Genomic DNA, 14,139 nt, shown 5'->3' with positions numbered 1-14,139 from the left:
TTAGGCAAATTTACGTTATAGGGAAAGATCCGTTAGAGACTTTCCTTGACGTCTTAATAAGGGTGGCCGAGCAGAGCCATGCCCTCAAGACCTGAGCGAGTTTCGGTATAGACCCGACCCTTAGGCAAATTTACGTTATAGGGAAAGATCCGTTAGAGACTTTCCTTGACGTCTTAATAAGGGTGGCCGAGCAGAGCCATGCCCTCAAGACCTGAGCGAGTTTCGGTATAGACCCGACCCTTAGGCAAATTTACGTTATATGGAAAGATCCATTAGAGATTTTCTATGACGTCTAGCGAGCAGAGCCATGCCTTCATGACTTTCTATGAAGAGTTTATATTACAAATGATAATAACAGACAAGTAACAAAAGAATCGAACTTCAACTCTTCAAGTCTGTGTTTTTATTACATGACATGGATTCAAACTCACTATGCTTCATAACCCACCAAGAAATTTTCAATGTGGTTCGATCTGGCGATCTTGGAGGACTCAAAGATTTACTGAAACATGATGTGAATGCTATTTGCTGTACAAGACCATTTGGATGTAGTGAATGCTATTTTCGATGTTGATGTCAGTTCAATGACGATAGTAAGGAAAAACGGCAAAACTGCGTTGCACAATGCTGCTAGATACGACATTCATCGCATTGTAAAAGCACTTATTGAAAGGGATTCAGCAATTGTTTGCATCAAAGATAGAAAGGGTCAAACAGCACTGCATATGGCTGTAAAAGGCCAAAGTACTTCAGTAGTTGAGGAGTTTTTACAAGCCGACCCGATGGTATTGAATGAACGAGATAAGAAGGGTAACACAGCTCTTCACATGGCCATTCGGAAAGCTCGCTCGGAGATAGTGAGCTTTCTGTTGAGCTATGCATCGATGAATGTCAATGCCATCAATAATCAACAAGAAACAGCGAATGAAACCATGGAACTTAAAAGAGCTGTGAGCGATATAAAGCACGAAGTGCAGTCACAACTAATACAGAACGAAAAAACTTGCAAACGGTAAATTCAAAAAACGATAAATTCTATCACGGTAGTTGCTGTCCTTTTTGCCTCAATAGCATTCATGGCTTTGTTCAGTTTGCCAGGTCAATACAGAAAGCTACAATCGGAGGCAGGGAAAGCGATGAATTTAGTCGAGTAATGAACAAGCAGAGATTATAAATATCATAATATCACTATCGAGCTCTGCTCGAATACATAAAGTTCAAGTAGTCATGGATAATACTGTTGGGAAATCGTTTCATAAAACAGTTTTATAAACGCAGCGGAATTTTAAAATTAAAATTTCCCATCAATGGATTCTTGTGAATGAGCATGATCAGGTCTAGAATATTACCTTTGAAGAACAAATTTGTGGCCGCCTTTCGTGATCACAAGCACCGCACTTGCAGCACCTCCACTTAGTCCACACGAACAGGAACCTTCGATCTCACAGTGCTAGCTGTTCTTGGATGAAGGCTGAGGGAATTTTGTGCGGTTTAGGGTTTAGAGAAATTCAGAATTTCTCTAAATTCAGTTAGGGTTTCTGAAAACGTGATTTCTGAACCTCATAAAGCTCTATTTATAGAGTTTCTTATGAGGTCTTTAATTTACACGAAATTGGGCTTGTCAAGCCCAATGACCGTTTGTCACTAACTGCACCCCCGCAATAAGTCTTACTTATTTTTTCCTTCTTAAATGTCCTTATGTGTGTGACCCTGTAGGTTCTTATGACGTTGGCAATAATATTAATCGTAATATTATAAACAGTGAGCGGTATCTAGCAACACATCACTGTTACCCAAGTCACAGGAATGTCACGTGATCTGACTAACCTTTTCGTGATAAATATCTTGTGCACAATTACCCTTTTGCCCTCATGTCTATATTGAACACAAGGCATAGTATGTCATCCTTGTCTAGTTCAATATTGGGCCCATAGACATATCTCCCGTTATGTAGGAGGGACAAATTCCATCTAGGTCACTCATGTCCCTCAGCATGATTCGTGGGATACCCATCAACCAACTTTATAATTATCCAGTTACGGATAACGTTTGAATGGCAACAAGGTATTACACTCCTGCATCTAGGGTACATAGTGGTTTCAGGTCGAAGGGTGGAATACACCTTTTATCACTATGAGAAAACTTATGACATTTCATAACACTCTATGTAGTATTCTCATGGTGGGTCAATCCGATATAAAGTTACCCTTAACATTTATATCTATGTGAAGACTTGATAACTCATTATCCATGATCAGTGAGATATGATCATCAGTCTACCAACATAATAGTCTTTATGCTTTAACGTTATCCCATTTCACAATAAAGCTTGACTATGGATATGTTTAAGAATAGTGTTCTTATATTTAATGGAATCTCACGATTAAGTCATACTTAACGTTCCATACAATGAACTTACTATTCTAGGGACTCTATTATTATTTAATACATAAACATAATAAAGAAAAGCCTTTATTTAATAAGTAAATTATCCAATACAAGTATCATGCAATTATAAATAATTGGCCTCTAGGGCTTACACCAACAATCTCCCACTAGCACTAGAGCCAATCAGGCATACTCCTAATACCTATGCCCCTAGTGTGGCCCTCATGCTTCGGCTGAGCAAGAGGCTTTGTAAGTGGATCAGCAGCATTGTCAAGTGTTGGTACTCTGCATATTTTCACATCTCCTCTATCAATTATTTCTCGAATAAGATGATAGCGCCTGAGTATGTGTTTGGACTTTTGGTGAGATCTAGGTTCCTTAGCTTGTGCGATTGCACCATTGTTGTCACAAAATAATTCAATGGGATTCACAATGCTAGGGAATATGCCAAGTTCAGTAATGAACTTCTTTATCCAAACAGCTTCCTTTGCTGCATTTGATGCAGCGATGTACTCAGCTTCGGTTGTAGAATCAGCAACTGTATCTTGCTTTGAACTCTTCCAGCTTACAGCGCCACCATTTATGCAAAACACATAGCCTGATTGCGACCTAAAGTCATCCCTATCTGTTTGGAAGCTAGCATCAGTGTAACCAATTACATTTAGCTCTTCTTGGCCTCCATATATTAGGAATGAGTCTTTAGTCCTCCTTAAGTATTTAAGGATGTTCTTGACAGCCACCCAATGAGCCTCACCAGGATCAGACTGATAACGGCTTGTTGCACTCAAGGCATATGAAACATCTGGTCGAGTACATATCATGGCATACATGATAGATCCTATAGCCGATGCATAAGGGATCTTACTCATGTGGTCCCTTTCTTCCTTAGATGAAGGAGACTGTGTCTTTGAAAGACATAGGCCATGTTGCATAGGAATGAATCCTTTCTTGGAATCATGCATATTAAAGCGTCTTAACACTTTATCTATATATGTACTCTGGCTTAGGCCAAGCAGTTTTTGTGATCTATCTCTATAGATTCTTATTCCTAATATATAGGCTGCTTCACCCAGATCTTTCATAGAAAAGCAATTCCCTAACCAAGTTTTAGTTTGTTGCAAGGTAGGGATGTCGTTTCCTATTAGTAATATGTCATCTACATATAATACTAGGAATGCAACTATGCTCCCACTAACCTTCTTGTAAACACAAGGCTCATCTTCATTTTGAATGAATCCGTACTATTTTACAGTTTCATCAAAACGAAGATTCCAACTTCTGGAAGCTTGCTTCAATCCGTAGATTGATCGCTGTAATTTGCATATCTTTTTGGCTTCTCCTGGAATGCAAAAGCCTTCAGGTTGTGTCATATACACATCCTCAAGGAGACTCCCATTAAGGAAGGCAGTTTTTACATCCATCTGCCAGATTTCATAATCATAGTATGCAGCGATGGCAAGTAAGATCCGAATGGATTTGATCATCGCAACTGGTGAAAATGTTTCATCATAGTCTACCCCATGAATTTGTTTGAAACCTTTAGCAACCAATCGCGCTTTGTAGGTCTGTACCTTTCCATCCATGTCAGTCTTCTTCTTGAAGACCCACTTGCATCCTATGGGTTTAATCCCATCAGGAGCTTCCACCAAGTTCCAAACTTGATTTGTGTACATGGAATCCATTTCAGATTTCATGGCTTCAAGCCACTTCTCAGATTCAGGGCCAGTAATGGCCTCTTGGTAAGTCACAGGCTCATCTTGATCCATGAGTAATACATCACCTTGTTCCGATATGAGATATCCATATCTTTCAGGTTCTTGACGTATCCTGTTGGACCTACGTGGTTCTTGTGTTATATGAGCAGGATTCTCTGTCACAACATCTTGTGCATCCCGCTCTTGTTCCTCCATTGGTGTGTCATTACTTTATGGATCGTGAATTTCTTCAAGATCTACTTTCCTCCCACTGATTCCTTTGGAAACAAAGTCCTTTTCTAGGAATACTCCTGTTCGAGCGACAAACACTTTGCCCTCAGAAGGATTGTAGAAGTGATATCCTTTTGTCTCTTTTGGATATCCCACAAAGAAGCACTTGTCAGATTTAGGTTCAAGTTTAGTAGAAATTTGACGTTTTACATAAACTTCGCAACCCCAAATCTTTAAGTAAGACATATGTGGTTTCTTGCCACTCCACATCTCATATGGTGTCTTTTCAACCGTTTTAGAAGGAACACGGTTAAGTGTATAAGCTGCTGTTAATAGGGCGTGTCCCCAAAAGGAGTTTGAAAGATCAGCGTGACTCATCATAGACCGCACCATGTCCAACAAGGTTCGGTTTCTTCTCTCAGACACACCATTCCATTGTGGTGTTCCAGGAGGAGTGAGTTGGGATAAGATCCCACACTCTTTTAGATGGTCATCAAACTCTAGGCTTAAATACTCACCTCCTCGATCTGATCGAAGGATTTTGATTTTCTTTCCTAGTTGGTTTTGTACTTCATTTTTAAATTCTTTGAACTTTTCAAAGGATTCGGATTTATGCTTCATAAGATACACATATCCATATCTACTGTAGTCATCAGTAAATGTGATGAAGTATTGAAAACCTCCTCTAGCATGTGTGTTCAATGGTCCACATACATCAGTATGTATGAGAGCCAAGAGATCACTTGCCCTTTCACCTTTACCAGTGAATGGGGTCTTTGTCATTTTTCCCAATAAGCAAGATCTGCATGTTTCAAAAGATTCATAATCAAATGAATCCAAGAGCCCATCTTTATGGAGCTTGGAAATGCGTTTCTCATTTATATGGCCTAAACGACAGTGCCAAAGGTATGTAGGATTTAACTCATTAGGTTTAATCCTTTTTGTATCAATGTTATATATTGGCATTTCAAGATCAAGAATATATAATCCATTACTCATTTGTGCTGTGGCATAAAAGATATCATTTAAATAAATGGAGCAACAATTGTTCTTTATTATAAATGAAAAGCCAAGTTTATCCAAACAAGAAACAGAAATAATATTCCTGCTAATGGCAGGTACATAAAAACAGTTCTCTAACTGTATTATTAAACCAGAAGGTAAAGTCAAATTATAAACTCCTACAGCTAATGCGGCAACTCTTGCTCCATTTCCCACTCGTAGGTCGACTTCACCTTTAGCCAATCCTCTACTCCTTTGCAGCCCCTGCACATTAGTACAAATGTGAGAACCACATCCGGTATCTAATACCCATGTAGAAGAAGTAGATAAATTAATTTCAATAACAAAGATACCTGCTAAATTGGAGCTCTCTACTCCATTCTTTTTATCTTCCAGGTATTTTGGGCAGTTCCTCTTCCAATGTCCAGTCTTGTTACAGTGGAAGCACCTACCCTCCTTTGCAACTCCCCCAGTGGGCTTCAAGGCTTTAGGGGTAGGTTTGGGTTTGGCAACTTCCTTGCCCTTCCCTTTGACTCCCTTCCCTTTGTTGCCCTTCCCTTTGTTTCCATTGCCAATCATAAGAACATGGTTGGACTTCCCTTTTGTTTTCATCTTCTGCTCAGCTTGCCTCAACATGCCTAGCAGTTGTGGCAGGGTCTTCTCCATGTCCGACATGGTGAAGTTCAGAACAAACTGATTAAAACTCTCCGGCAACGATTGCAAGATCAGATCAGTTGCAAGCTCATTTCCAAGTGGAAATCCCAATTTTTCTAAGTTCCCCACGTACCCAATCATCTTGAGCACATGTGGACTTACTAGAGATCCCTCAGATAGCTTGGCTGAAAACAGGGCTTTGGAAACCTCAAACCTCTCAATCCTGGCTTGCTCTTGATAGAGCGTTTTCAAGTGTTCGATCATATCGAACGCATTCATGTCCTCATGTTGCTTCTGAAGCTCAGAGGTCATGGTAGCCAGCATGAGGCACTTTGCATCCATGGCATCATCAAGACGCTTCTGATAAGCATCCCTTTGAGCCTTAGGAGCATTGGCCGCAGGTTCATCCTCAGGGTTAGGTTGGGGTTCCTCAATAGCATACAGCTTTTTCTCGTGCATGAGGACTATCCTCAAGTTACGATGCCAATCAAGAAAATTTGTCCCAGACAATTTCTCTTTGTCAAGAATGCTTCGCAAAATGTTGTTCGAAGTATTGGTGTTTGACATGGTGATCTACAATTGTAAAAGTGAAAATATAAGTATTGAACAATTTTAATACACATTTAATTAGGCCTTTAATTAAACATGTGCTCTCACTATTTTACTCAAAACAAATGACCCTCGACATTTGATTCGGAAAATCCCGTTGGAAGATTTTCTAGTGAGAATGAGATCCATATTTCACTTCGTTTTAAGTCAGCGTTGGGCTGATTACACAAAACTTAGTTATTTAGGTAGGAAACTCCTTTCCAATTGTATCTCATACAACTCTCATATCCTTTCTATTGGGTGAATAACACTTATTCTAATCCATCATATGGAATAACCCAATACTTGCTTCTAAAGTCATATAATCTTATTATATTTTCTTTAGTTAAGTTAGACCCATTAAATAGCGATCGGATAAATAAATTACCTCACCGCAACTTATCAATATTGACAATGCACTTCGCGTTGGCAAAACCTACATTGATCGATATTGATCTTGAAGGGCGCTATTCGTTGGAAAGCGATAAAACTTAATATTAATTCCTTTGAGGGCTTTTATAATTAATTTGATCTCACCTTACCACGGCTTACATACAATGACGTCACTCCATACATAACATGCATCAACATACATAATAAAATGATATGGTTATGGCCCCTAGCGTGATTGTTCCCTCAAGCCAATGAGAGAACCTATGCTATATCTAAGAACGACCTATACTTCTCCAAGATAGATCTTCAATGCTGTCCTTCCTGTCCTATTTGATAATCTTATATTACATCACTACAAGAAACTCGTGTTCATACGAGGGAGTGAGATGAGAAAAGAAATTACATCAAGAGAATATAAGAGAGGCACGACACGCAGGCCGTATTTAAAATCCCAAATAAAACGAAAAGAAGAACTAAGGCCATAACCATTCATCATGCAACTTTAATAACAATAAACACACAATTTATTATTATTACATTAGTCCAATTAATAAAACACCATGATTGATCACCTTACGCAGAGTTAGCCGGGGGTTCCGCTGCCCAACAATGAATCCTAATCGCACCAACACTTGATGCTTCAGATACAAACCCTAGCCGTACTCTGTTTTTATAACAACACAACCCTTGTATTGTTACAGCAATCATTCATCAGAACGTTTCAGGATTTTGTTCACCATAGATGATTGGATATATGATGCTTCACCAGTTATCGGTTCCGAAGCTCACGCTCACAATCATCCATGCTCACGACAATCACTAAAAACTTTCAATGAACAATATGTTCTGTTTATATAACAACACAACACTTGTATTGTTATAAACCCTAATACAACCACCATTCATCAAAACGTTTCAGGACTGCTAGTTCTAGATGAACGATCGGATATATGATGCTTCACCATAAACGGTTCCGAAGCTCACGCTCACAATCATCCAAATTAAAAGCCAATCACTGTAACATTCGAATGAATAACACGATCAATGTATCACATACACCGATGCGTCGTATCAGAAATATATATCACATATATATTTTAAAACCGATCAATCAAATTTTATTAATCCTTGTTATTCTTATTATTAATACCGATTCAAAATCATATTAATAAAACAGTAATAAACAACAAACCGATTTATGGTTTCACAAGTGGCTCTGATACCACTGTTGGGAAATCGTTTCATAAAACAGTTTTATAAACGCAGCGGAATTTTAAAATTAAAATTTCCCATCAATGGATTCTTGTGAATGAGCATGATCAGGTCTAGAATATTACCTTTGAAGAACAAATTTGTGGCCGCCTTTCGTGATCACAAGCACCGCACTTGCAGCACCTCCACTTAGTCCACACGAACAGGAACCTTCGATCTCACAGTGCTAGCTGTTCTTGGATGAAGGCTGAGGGAATTTTGTGCGGTTTAGGGTTTAGAGAAATTCAGAATTTCTCTAAATTCAGTTAGGGTTTCTGAAAACGTGATTTCTGAACCTCATAAAGCTCTATTTATAGAGTTTCTTATGAGGTCTTTAATTTACACGAAATTGGGCTTGTCAAGCCCAATGACCGTTTGTCACTAACTGCACCCCCGCAATAAGTCTTACTTATTTTTTCCTTCTTAACTGTCCTTATGTGTGTGACCCTGTAGGTTCTTATGACGTTGGCAATAATATTAATCGTAATATTATAAACAGTGAGCGGTATCTAGCAACACATCACTATTACCCAAGTCACAGGAATGTCACGTGATCTGACTAACCTTTTCGTGATAAATATCTTGTGCACAATTACCCTTTTGCCCTCATGTCTATATTGAACACAAGGCATAGTATGTCATCCTTGTCTAGTTCAATATTGGGCCCATAGACATATCTCCCGTTATGTAGGAGGGACAAATTCCATCTAGGTCACTCATGTCCCTCAGCATGATTCGTGGGATACCCATCAACCAACTTTATAATTATCCAGTTACGGATAACGTTTGAATGGCAACAAGGTATTACACTCCTGCATCTAGGGTACATAGTGGTTTCAGGTCGAATGGTGGAATACACCTTTTATCACTATGAGAAAACTTATGACATTTCATAACACTCTATGTAGTATTCTCATGGTGGGTCAATCCGATATAAAGTTACCCTTAACATTTATATCTATGTGAAGACTTGATAACTCATTATCCATGATCAGTGAGATATGATCATCAGTCTACCAACATAATAGTCTTTATGCTTTAACGTTATCCCATTTCACAATAAAGCTTGACTATAGATATGTTTAAGAATAGTGTTCTTATATTTAATGGAATCTCACGATTAAGTCATACTTAACGTTCCATACATTGAACTTACTATTCTAGGGACTCTATTATTATTTAATACATAAACATAATAAAGAAAAGCCTTTATTTAATAAGTAAATTATCCAATACAAGTATCATGCAATTATAAATAATTGGCCTCTAGGGCTTACACCAACAAATACAAGTACAAGATAACATAGTAGAAAAGGTCCAAAAGTGACCATATAAATATTGCAAAGTTCCAAAAGAGATTGTGGAGTAGTAGAAATGCAAAATATGCTAGATATCACAACTAAGTAGATCGGTGGCCAGTCACAACACCAAAAGTAGATCTAGCCTTTGGATTCACAATCCGACCATTTTCGACCACAAATCTCGAATTTGCTCCGCGGGTATCAAGTCCGGGATGAAGAATCTCAACCTGCTCAAGAGCTCACGCAAACCCAAGCTCGAACTCTTCAACGGAGGACCTCTCTAGAACATGAATACACTTATCCTTTTTCTCAATCTCTTTGTTCTTTTTCTCAAGCTCTTTGACATTATCTTCAAGCTTCTTGTCTTTTCTTTCATATGATACTTTAAGGGACTTCATTTTTGACTCCAACTCCGAGAACTTTGAATGCGATGTTTCGAGCTCATCCACAACAGTTTTTAGTGACGCCTTCAAGGTGTCAATATCACCAGTCTTTGTACGAAGATTTTCTAAGTAGCGAGTGCGCTCCTCCTTGAGAGTCTTGCAGGTCTCGGTAGCAAGGGAAGCTGACCATAAATTATAGGTCCTCATAGCCTCCAAGGTTTGTTCAAAGCCAAGCTCTTTAATTACCTGTACATCAGAAGAGGTGGTATACTGTGATGTAACTCCCTCACCGGAGAAATGCACATCCCAAGCAGATTCGGATTCGCCACCGCGATCATCAATGGCCAGCTTAGCACGCCAATTATTTGCTGGAAGAGAGGAGGTGCAGGTGCGGATAGGAATCCGAGGAGCAGGCCGAGGGCTCACATGAGCTGGGGGAGCTGCCAAAACTATCTCATTTCTAGCAATGTTCTTCCTCTTCGACTTTTTCTTCCGAGGAGAAGTAGGACTAGTACTACCAGCCGGAATGGAGGCACTTTGGTCCTTGTGTGCATCTAGTTGTGGACCTCGAACCTCTTCATCAACTTGGTCCCAAATTCGAGCGCGCTCCTCGTTAGTCATCACCATTTCTTTGGATCCTGAAGATATAAAGGAAAACAAATGGAAGCATTAATAATAAATTATGCAAATACAACAAAAGTTACAATAGTTCAAGCATTGAAAATTACGTAAATATGTAGATAGTTGAGCAGCGTTGTTCTCATAAAGAAGTAACTCAGCTACGGTCACCGTTTGCATCGTACGTAACTTTGCAATAGCTTTCATGTCATCGACTGAGTGAGGTAAGCTACGAAGGTCAGGTTTGGTCACTGGTCTTTTGGTCCAATGAAAAGGAAAAAAGGGAACTCCAGAGTCATCATACCATAGTGGGGAGGTAGGACTAGGAGAAACACGAAGGAAGTCATTTTTAAAGTTTTTCCAAGACGAGGTGAGGGGAGTAATGAGAGTGTGTTTAGCTTTGTTTGCCATATAAATCCAAGAATTTCTCTTAATACTTTTAGCTTGGAAGCAAGAAAAAAAGGAATAGGTCGAGAGAGGAAGACCTAAACCACCGCATAGGATTTCGAATGCCCTAATAAAGCCCCAACAATTTGGATGTAATTGGGTTGGTGCAACGTTGAGCGTATTAAGAATCTCACATTGGAAGTCAGTAAACGGCAGGCAGACTCCCAATTTTAAAAAAGTACAGTAGTACACATAAGTAAAACAAACACACTCTCCCATTGAGGGAGAGTCACAAACAGCATCTCCTTCATAACAAGGTCGAATATCAAACAGTTTGCGTGTAGCAGGATGACTCAAGTTCGTAATGCACGCCAAAGCTGAATTGAAGTCGGAATATTTGGAGGTAGCAGTACGAACTTCTATATCAGCCCAAGCTTCCTTGGGTGGTTCCATTCGAAGAGGATTAATGTCATTCCCTTCCTCTATGTCAGAACCGGGAGATGATGGAGGCGTATATGAGTCAGGAGACTCGTACCTTTGCCTCTCCCTACGAGACATGGGTAGCTTGAATCCACCTCCAATCCTAAAAAATAAAAAAAATAGAAATATAAGTGAAAGTTAGGCTAGGGTAGATCAAATAAGTGAAAGCTCCAATAAGTGAAAAACAAGAAGCATGAGTTTGAGCTAAGGTAGAACCAAAAGTGATGAGGGAAACATTTTGTAGCCAAGTTGCCTAGTTAAAGGCGGAAGAGGTGTTGTTGTCACCTATGGAATTCATAGTTGTTTAAATCATGAAATATTGGTTTGAGCTCAAGCAAAAGAGAAGAGGAGCTCTGGTAAGCGGCCGAGCTGTTTAAGCAAAAATGTGTTTGAAGAATTTTATCAAACACTTGGAGTGCTTTGGTGAAAGGCCGAACAAAAAGAGGCCGAGCAGAGAGCTGATGTTGTCATGAAGAGAACGAGCCGAACAAAACTTTAGCTATTGTTATAAGCGGAAACCAAACAGCCCAGCCTGAAACCAGCTGTTTTGAACTGAAAATGTGTTTGAGGCATTTTATCAAACACTTGAAGTGCTTGTTCAAGAGCTGCCAAAGAGAAGGCCGAGCTAAGGAGCAAAAGAAAGAAAGACCGAGCAGTAAGTGTTAGTATTGATGTTTTGATGTGAATAAAGATTCTAATATGGGATATAAAGTCATGAGCTTGACATTTAGAGAGTATTAAAAACAAGCCAACAAGCTTGAAGCTTGAGTTTAAAGAGCTTGGGGATTTTAGGCTGAGCTGTTTGAACTGAAAATGTCTTTGAGGCATTTTATCAAACATATGGTATGCTTGTCAACTAAAAGTGAAAAAGAAGTAGAAGGAATCAATGTCACTTATATACTCATAAACAAACAAAAGAGAAGGAAATTCCGACAAGTAGAGCAGATCGATTACCTGTGAATTGTCCTTGTTGAAGATTGGGAAAGAAGGTAAAGTGCTCCAAAAGAGAGGAAATTCAAAGAAGTGAAAAGAGAGTTTGAGAGAGTAATAAGTAAAATAGTAAAAATGAGGGAGAGACAACTATTTATAGAGTGGATCCTAGAAAAACAAGTCATGGTAAAAATATAATATAAAAAGATGAAGACAAGACGACTGATGTGACAAGACTATATGCAGTATCGGGCTTGACGACTGGTTGAACATAGGACTGGTATAGGTCGACCGAATAAAGAAACAAACGTCTACACCTTAACTGGCTTGACGCTTGGTGGACTGTGGACTGGTATAGGTCAACCGAATAAAGAAACAAACGTCTACACCTTAACTGGCTTGACTCTTGGTGGACTGTGGACTGATATGGAGATCATATCATAAAATAATATTACAGTTTGACCATTCAGGTCACCATAAGCTCCACTTCTATATGCTCAAATCTACCACGTCATGAGCTCTCCTCCTACACGCTTAGCTCGACCACGCTGGAAGTTCCACTTCTACAGGCCTAACTAAACTACATCATGAGTCATCTCTACCTCCACGTTACCTGCACGGACGAGTGACGTGAGATGAATTTGTTGACCCTCCACGTGATATGCACGGACAAGTGACGTGAGCTGAGTTTGTTACACCTCCACGTGATATGCACGAACAAGTGACGTGAGCCACGTGAGTTCCATCCACGCGTCCTGTACGGACGAGCTGCTTTTGGATCTCAATGCCATATCTATTGGGCCTGGATAGTTCAACACAAAAGAAGGCCCATTAGGTCAAGGGATGCTGGACTATAAAAGGAGGCACTTAGGAGGAAAAAGAGGGGGATGGATTCTAGGTCAAAAAACAATATATTGTAACAGTTATTCTCTTGACTGCTCAGAAACACTCTAGGGCAGCTCATCTTTAATATTCATATACGTGAACACTAATGTTAATATCTCAAGATATATATATATATCATTGGACTCTGTAACGACCCATTTTTCGTATTCGTATATTTTATTAAATGTATTTTATTTATTAATTGGCTTTTATTATTTTAGTGAGCGACGAATAATTATTTAGCCGAACGTAAGTTATTAGACGCGAGAACCTTTGTTTTGGGCTTAATGGGCGTGAGAGGCCATTTGGGCCTAAGCCACTTGGGCTTGGTTCATGACTTTTAGGGAGAGGTATTTAAGGAAACCTTGTCATGAGACTTAGCTCATTTCATGACTTTTGTCTTAGAAGCAAGAATAGAGCAAGGGCTAGGGTTTGATCAAGAGAGAAAGCTTGAGCAAGAGAAGGCTAGGAATCATCACCAAACTTAAGGTAAGAGATTAGAATTCATGATTCTTGAGTGGCAAGGAGAGGGGAGATTGTCTATGTCTCCATTCCCGAACTCTCCCACTCAATTTCTTTTAGACTTTTGATTAAGCTTTTGTATGTGAGTGTGATGTTCTTCATCATCACTTTGTATGTGTTAATCACTAGCTTGATTTCATGAAAAATATGTATGTGTTTGAATCATGTTTGAAAAGTTTATGAAAGTTGCTTAAAACCCAAGAAATTGGCATGATTTTGATTGTTTGAGGTATTTGGATGTTTGGAAGGGATGATTAATGTTCCTTGATACCATATATGCTTGGAATTGCTGTTTATAAGAATTTATAACATGTTTGAATGAATTTTTGAGTTGATTCAATGTTAAACCGCCTTAGAAAACTCAAGAACAGATATTCTTTTCTGGTGTAGTTCGCTAAGCGACCAGGAGTTCGCTATAGCGAACATGTTCGC

At 39.1% G+C, this 14,139-nt stretch overlaps 2 protein-coding genes across 2 annotated transcripts; one reads left to right on the top strand and one right to left on the bottom strand.

Annotated features, from left to right (window-relative positions):
- The first annotated feature begins 518 nt into the window (after positions 1-518).
- LOC123914925 (ankyrin repeat-containing protein At2g01680-like) lies at positions 519-1,154 on the top strand. Its single transcript, XM_045966086.1, has 2 exons — positions 519-1,012; positions 1,091-1,154. Exons 1-2 carry the CDS (start codon positions 519-521, stop codon positions 1,152-1,154), a joined length of 558 nt encoding a protein of 185 aa, XP_045822042.1.
- Positions 1,155-9,576: 8,422 nt separating this feature from the next.
- Positions 9,577-11,147, bottom strand: LOC123916845. The gene is made up of 2 exons (XM_045968409.1): positions 10,614-11,147; positions 9,577-10,523 (listed from the first exon to the last, which is right to left on the bottom strand). Exons 1-2 carry the CDS (start codon positions 10,912-10,914, stop codon positions 9,742-9,744), a joined length of 1,083 nt encoding a protein of 360 aa, XP_045824365.1. The 5' UTR covers positions 10,915-11,147; the 3' UTR covers positions 9,577-9,741.
- Positions 11,148-14,139: the final 2,992 nt, after the last annotated feature.

This window comes from Trifolium pratense, linkage group LG3, assembly GCF_020283565.1.
Source record: "Trifolium pratense cultivar HEN17-A07 linkage group LG3, ARS_RC_1.1, whole genome shotgun sequence".
NCBI classification, from domain to species: domain Eukaryota; kingdom Viridiplantae; phylum Streptophyta; class Magnoliopsida; order Fabales; family Fabaceae; genus Trifolium; species Trifolium pratense.
The sequence above is the reverse complement of the archived record's forward strand: the minus strand, read 5'-3'. Positions and strand labels throughout refer to the sequence as shown.